At 34.6% G+C, this 7,154-nt stretch overlaps 1 protein-coding gene and 1 non-coding gene across 3 annotated transcripts; both read right to left on the bottom strand.

Annotated features, from left to right (window-relative positions):
- Positions 1 to 219: 219 nt before the first annotated feature.
- LOC124888180 lies at positions 220 to 424 on the bottom strand. The gene has a single exon (XR_007046317.1). It is a non-coding gene; the product is annotated as a U2 spliceosomal RNA (small nuclear RNA).
- Positions 425 to 661: 237 nt separating this feature from the next.
- On the bottom strand, positions 662 to 5,952 carry LOC107845809 (secretory carrier-associated membrane protein 2). 2 transcript variants are annotated; one of them, XM_016690295.2, is made up of 12 exons: positions 5,679 to 5,952; positions 3,751 to 3,804; positions 3,569 to 3,631; positions 2,870 to 2,903; positions 2,632 to 2,754; positions 2,315 to 2,377; positions 2,137 to 2,227; positions 2,008 to 2,053; positions 1,849 to 1,916; positions 1,604 to 1,652; positions 1,412 to 1,477; positions 662 to 1,021 (listed from the first exon to the last, which is right to left on the bottom strand). In XM_016690295.2, exons 1-12 carry the CDS (start codon positions 5,736 to 5,738, stop codon positions 935 to 937), a joined length of 804 nt encoding a protein of 267 aa, XP_016545781.2. In that variant the 5' UTR covers positions 5,739 to 5,952; the 3' UTR covers positions 662 to 934. The 2 variants fall into 2 exon arrangements, with proteins under 2 accessions (XP_016545781.2, XP_016545782.2); XM_016690296.2 differs by lacking the exon at positions 1,604 to 1,652 and having other exon boundaries at positions 884 to 1,021.
- Between the last annotated feature and the right edge of the window lie 1,202 nt (positions 5,953 to 7,154).

The raw sequence follows: 7,154 nt of genomic DNA, 5'->3' as shown, positions 1-7,154 counted from the left end.
AGGTAAAAGATATGATTATATTTGGGGGAGGTGAAATAGTGGAGTAAAATAGGAAAATGTAAAGTAGTGAGAGTAAAACATGCACTTGCCTAGTTAATGAGTAAAATAATGTTACTTTTGTTATAAACTGTAATTTTACAAAAGTGTTGCTATTTATTATAATTATAGTTTTAAGTATGCGATTTTCTGTAATTTTTCCAAAAATTTAAACTTGATTTGGTGGGGTGCACCAGGCCAAGGCTGTTGTGTTACACCTAAGCGACGCATGAAGGTCCAAGTAGCAAGCTAACTCTAAAGGACCTTCCCCCATAAAAAAATGAGCTAACATCGTGTGAACCAATGGTTCACATATCAGATAGTCAGATAGTAAACTGATAAGAACATATACTTCACTTGATCTTAGCCGAAAGGCCGTTAAAGTTATGTTTCATTTCACTCATGACCTCGTATTTTATATTGCCTCTCAACTATCGACTTTCTGTTTATTATACAACAGAACCTTCAACATGATTTAGATGGGTTATCAGCGTTCAAATCAGCACGTATAGTCTAGACTCTAGTGATACTAGTGAGTTTTAAACAAAAGTAGGTGTGAGTTCAATTCTCACTGTCTTGGTCCATCTTGTTAATTGATACCAAATTTCACTTGAGTTGCATAACATAGCAAACACACATTGCAGAAACTAAAACTCAAGCATTTTGATGATTTTCGATAGTCATACAACTATGTTATTGTAGTTTGCAAAAATAGTTTGTGATTTTAAGGATTAACACAACACTAGTATAGCCAAAGGCCAGGACACCCACTATGTATGTACTTGAGAAGTCACATTAACAAAAAGCTTATCCAAGGCTAAGATGTGAGAAGAAACAATGAAAGAATACAACTGGCAAAAGTTCAAAACTCCGCGAATTCGCTCCCTGAATGTTTAGTTTACATCGCTGCATTAACCGTTGATTTTGCGACCTCTTTCTTCATCTCCGCGGCTTTGCCACTCCCTCGGAAATATGTGAACACTTGCTGCATATTGCAGATCATGAAAGGTGTTAGGTAAGAGCAGAGGCAATTAAAAGCCTACATGCTAATGCTATGTGTTCAACTAAATCCACTATTTTCTACGTGGAGCATGTAAAAAAAAAATGTGAATAACCACTTAGAATATGAAAACTAACTTTTTTGGGTTTTCTTTTTCTATTGATTTTTTTGACATATAAGCAGCAAGTGAATATCAAGCATATCGTCTGTAAGATCCGAGTATGCACGAGACACAACCAATAAGAAGTGTGTCTATCTGACGGTTGGTATCAACTTTTGGTGTCTATCTATGCATTTTGCCAACATTAAAATACTGGATCGGCCTCTCGGTAAGACCGATACTAGAAGCAATGACAAAGGGACAAATAACTAAACCTGAATAACCCATATGCTGATCACTGCTTCAAGAGAGAAGAGTCCAGCGCCAACGAAGTAGAGTATCTGCAAGTAAAACCAAGTTTTAATAAGTCTAACATGGTTAGAGTTTCTTGATTTCCGCGATTTCACATTCATTTGAGCATATCGAATACAGAAGAAGAGATTTTAGAAAGTCCAATATAACCTTACCCCGACTACCGTAGTCAAGCCTATAATATCAATTGCAATCAAGAAACCACTGTTGAACCAAAGATTGTAAAAAAGAGTTGTCATATTATGTGAAATAGAAAAGACCAAAAAAGTCGACAAGCTGCCCTGACACCATGGTTATAGAAATAAGACAAGAAAAACACCCAAACTAATATAGTTTTCATAGCAAAGAATTCATTTTAACCGCGATTGTTGCCCAAACCAAGAAAAGCAAGAAAACTTACGCCATGGAACGGTCCCTGAAGACAAACGGAGGTGCCACCGCAGCTAAGACACAGAATACAATGTGAATCTACAATATAAGAAGAGGAATCAGAGTTGTCCAACTCTCAACTGGAAAAAAAAAAGAGATGAAAAAAGACGGGGAATGTGTGTTTGTTCACCGCATAACTTAAGAAAAACCACCCAAAATTTAGCGCGCTATCAGTCCTGTAAACAGAATGGATGTCAGAAAATCGTCTTCAACAGGTAGAAGAGCACTACAAAGTTATAAGAAAACAACAACATAGTACCTCATTGCACGATAAAGAGGACGATACCACAAAGAGTAGGCTGCTGGAATACCAAGCAAGTAGAGAAGAGATAAAAAGAAAGCGCCTACGTCTATAAAAAGATACAAAAATGGTTGTTAGATGGTTAATTTATGCTTGAAGGATTAAATAGAATTGTAAGATTTAGTTTAGCAGCAACCTCCTGCTTTGAACCAAACACCGGCGGTTGCTATAATGTTCCATATAATACAACCCGCCAAGCCTGTAATGCACAATGTCCGAAGTTAAAGTTAATTGTCTGGTTCAACAATCGAAGAAACATCAAAGCTCGTCCTAAATCATTCTATGAAAATAGATACTCTTGATTGAAAACCTTTTCAACATGGTATCAGAGCAGACAAAGGTCTTTTATCAAAAAGAATTTTCACGCTCTTGATTAAATAAAAAGAAAAAAAAGAAAATCAAGCCAACACATGAGGGGGCGTGTTGAAAATATCACTGATTAAATTGACGTACCCAACAATGTAGTGAATGCAACATACTGAATCTTTTGTAAATGGATTGGAATTTCATTCGCAATATCATGATGAATGATGGGGAGGAATGGCGGCCAATTACGCTTCTCTAAGACAACACCAGCTGCCAGAAGAACAAGGGAAAATCAGAAATAAAATACATTATTCGGCGAATAAACTTTGAATTATTAGTTCAAGAGCGCGCAAAGACGTATTAATGTACAGTGGAGAAAATATACCTCCTGCTAAAGCTTCTTCTCTCCTTTTCACTTCCTATAAGAAACCAAAACAACAGAGAATTGTTAGTAGATAAAATGCCTATAACAACAACATCAACACGCCCAGTGTAGTCCACACAAGTGGGATTTGGGAAGGGTAGTGTGTATGCAAACTGTCCCCTACCTTGGGAGGTAGAGAGACTCCTTTCAGTTGACCTCGGCTCAAGAAAATAGCACGAGAGTATATAAAATGCCTAAATTACAACATTTGATGGAAAATTAATCCATCACAGATTCGACTTTATGAGATTTGTAACATGCTGGCCTTCACAAATTCACGCATCACAAAATTTTTAACTGAATTGTCCGTCACAAAATTTAGTTTGCATTGATGAATTCCATGATAAAATCGGCACAAATCCATTAAAGTTTGTATTTTTCTTATAGTGGAATAGTAGCTCCACAAGCTAGAGAACCACAGTTAATACTGGAGTCAAAAGAAGCCACTCAACGATTGAAATATATTCGAAGAAATTTGAACTCGAATTGTTTACTTAATGGAAGATAAGCAAAGTCATAACTTGAAATTCTCATAAACCATGTTGTTTGGTCTCTCCAAAAATGTTGTTGCACCAGTGTCGGATCTCAAAACATGTGCTTTTGGAGAATCCGACAAGCAACTGTCATCATTTTTGAAGAACCCGAGCAACATAGACATACCTGTTCTCTTCTTATTAGATCAGCCTCTCTAACTTGTAGTTCCTTCTCTTTCTTCTTCAGATCCTGAATATTGATGCAAGTAAAAGGATCATTCGACCACAGTCTCCAATGAACACAAATTTACTTTGTTCATTGGCAAGTAAAATGTAGAGAGTTCAAAATTATCAACTTATTTGTCTCACCTTTGAACTATCAAGAGGAATATTGACTGTTGGACCACGCGCAGCGCCTCCATTCTGAACATTTTAGAAAGTAAATAATGCATTAGTTAAGGTATCTATATTATCATTAGTTGGTGTAAAATAGAGAATTGAACATACATTAATCCTCAAAGGAGGTGAAAGTTGAAGAAAACAGAGACATCACAATGAAGCATGTATCTCACATGTATTGACCTAAATTTAGGGCCAATGTGAATCATGAGGAAGCTAGTTCAATGAAATTATAGTAAGTCCTAAAAATTGGCAGCACGGTGTACAAAGCATCAGCATTCACACAATATCTGAATAAGGGTCGCACCCTAAGGATGTAATGTAGGCAGCTACCTTGACACACGCATCAACGGACCAACTACAAGGCCACGCTAGCGCCTCGTGAGAAAGTTGATTTTGATCTTTGTTCCACGTAAAAATGTCGCATGTTCAAATGTTGTCATCCCTACCTAATCTCCTCCTAATGCCAATTACAATGCATTCATCAATATCGATTCAAATTGGAAAACAGATTTTCAAAAAAAAAAAAAAAAAAAAAAGGTTTTCCCCTAGTGTTCGGCACCTATTTCAAGGCATCAACTAATCCAGAATCGCATTGTGTAAACATTAAAGGGGATGTCACGCAGTTTTTTTTTTTTTTTTTTGCTTTGTTTTGGGTAAGAAACTTCAATGGGGTCAAATGCTATCAACCCTACCTATTCTCCTCTATTTAGTAACAAGGAATTCATCCATATCAATTCAAATTAGACATACATATTTTTCCGCCTGGTGTTTGGTACCTTTTTTGGGGTATCAACTAATCCAGAATCACACTACGTAACCATTTATTGGGAAATGCTTCCTACCAATATTTTCTCTTTTCTCAAGGCTCGAACTCGAGAGGTTTTCGAACAAAAATAATTCAAACCCAATATTCTTTATGGGCAATTACATTGTTTCTAAAATGTCAAAGAAGGCAACTAAAAGCACCCAAGGGTATGACCTATTGTTCAATGAAGTTGGGGTGCGTCATGAGGTCACACATTCAATATCCAAGAGAGACAAGCATTAGGCGGTTTCTTTCCATCTATTCTAGCCTTGGTGGACAGAGTTACCTGGTGGTACCTATTACTGGTGGAAGGTGAGTTATCCTGTGGAATTAGTCGAGGTGCGCAAAAGCTGGTTCGGACACCACGATTATAAAAAAAAGGCAACCAAAAAAAATAAAATGAAACTACACCACCAACATAAAACAATACTTTTCTCTAAACTCGAAATCAAAACTACTACATTGCAGCAAAAAAAAAAAAAAAAGAAATCAAAACTACAACAATGTACTAAATTACATGCAAAAAAAAGGACAAAAAATTCAAGAATATGGATTATGTGTGTATATGTACCACAAATGCATTCATGCAAAAGGATTTTTTTCTATTCTCAATGCTCGAACCCGATAGATTTTCAAACTCAATATTCTCTATGGAAAATTATATTGTTTCTAACACAAACAAAAAGAAAAATGGGAACCAACCCACCAACATAAACACATTTTTTTCTCTAAACTAGAAATCAAAACTACACAATGTATCAAATAACAAGTAAAAAACAAAAATCAAGAACAAGCATATAGCTTATGTGAATATATGTACCACAAATGCATTCACATTAGCTTCTTCAACAATAGTATTTTTTCTATTCTCAACGCTCGAACCCAGACATTTTCGAACTCAATATTCTCTATGGACAATTATATTGTTTCTAACACAAACAAAAACAAAAAAGGAAACCACCCCAACAACATAAACACATTTTTTTCTCTAAACTAGAAATCAGAACTACAAAAATGTATCAATAACATGAAAAAACAAAACAAAACATTCAAGAACAAGAATATAGATTATGTGAATATATATATGTACCGCGAATGGATTCACGTTAGCTTCTTCTGCAAAAGGATTTTCATTATAACGACCAGCCATTTTATTTTTTTCCAATAATCAGAAACTCTATGCTTCCACAAGCAACCCAAAAACAAACCAAAAAAAATGCAACAGATATATATAAAATAGTTTTATATATATCCGTAGTATGTAAGGTTTAAATTGGGAGAGTGGAAAATGTGCATTGATCACACAATGCACACTTTATTATTGAATTAAATTAACAGTCATTAGTGAACTATTTTTTTTTTCTTTATAATTTTCTGTTATATATTTTTCGTTTATCATTCATTTGTTTTTTTGGCCTGTTTTTTCGCATGAGAAATTGGTGGAATTTATGTATGGAAAAGAATGTAAGAAGGTATTTGCGGATGTTCAAAGGTAGAAATCTAGTTGAGGTGTGTAAAACTCATCTAATACTAAGGTCTCTTTCTTTTTTTTTTTGAAAAAAAAAAAATAGAATCTGTGAATCTGTCTTTATGTATGAGATTATTGAACAAACAACACAAATCCCGACAGTTTGGAGTTTAGTTATAGAAAATTCGACATTTTGTATAATTACTAAAAATCTCAATTTTGGGTCTATCGAGATACATAATCAACACCAGATACATCCAAGATACATTTTTCCTTTGTAAAGATACATAATTAGCTTCTGATACATTTTCTTCGATTATGGGTCTGTCGAGATACATAATACATCCAATGAAAATATATTTTTCCTTTGTAAAGAAACATAACTAACTTTCGGTACATTTTTTCCGATTTCGGGTCTATCGAAACACATAATTAGCTCCCGATACGTCTAACGAAGATACATAATTAGTTAGAATTTTTGTAATTACTTTGTAAGGGTGAGAATTTATGTAAATATGATAAGTTAAGGTGTATGTTTACCTTTTTTTTTTTCGAGATTATTATCCCTTCCATCTCCACAAAAGATGACTAGATTAGCCCATGAAATTATAACTCGCCCAACCTATTTTCTCAATGACTTGTTTGCTCTAATAGGCATTGTATCATTAATCATTCAAATCTTATTTAGTCTTAAATTATTAAGACGTTCACTTTAAAAGATTCATGTAAAGGTGATCTTTTACCATCTCTTATTTTATCTATATAACTAGAAAATTTTCACTATCGATCACCATTATCAATCACCTCTATCATTGATCAATTAGCCATTGGCATTATCTATCATCATCACCAATCACCTCTATCTCTAGTTTTTACTAACAATCATCGCTCGACCATCACCACCAATCACATCTACCATCAACCACCTATCTCCGCTACCAATCACCTCTGTCACTAACCTTCGTTGCACACAATCATCAACACTAACTACTACCCGATAACTCTCAACTAATACATATTTCAAAAATACTTGAATTAAATCTTAAACACCACAAGAACACCTAAAATATATGGACATATAAATAAAATGGAAGGTTA

Source organism: Capsicum annuum, chromosome 10 (assembly GCF_002878395.1).
Source record: "Capsicum annuum cultivar UCD-10X-F1 chromosome 10, UCD10Xv1.1, whole genome shotgun sequence".
In the NCBI taxonomy this organism is placed as follows: domain Eukaryota; kingdom Viridiplantae; phylum Streptophyta; class Magnoliopsida; order Solanales; family Solanaceae; genus Capsicum; species Capsicum annuum.
Note: the sequence above shows the minus strand (reverse complement) of the source record. Positions and strands in the feature narration are given on the sequence as shown.

Coding starts and splice junctions, on each gene's coding strand:
- LOC107845809 (XM_016690295.2), bottom strand. CDS start 5,738: ATGGCTGGTCGTTATAATGAAAATCCTTTTGCAGAAGAAGCTAACGTG. Junction 2,228..2,314: donor TGTTTGGTTCAAAGCAGGAG/GTTGCTGCTAAA, acceptor ATCTTTTTATAG/ACGTAGGCGCTTTCTTTTTA. Junction 2,054..2,136: donor CCTCTTTATCGTGCAATGAG/GTACTATGTTGT, acceptor TTCTGTTTACAG/GACTGATAGCGCGCTAAATT.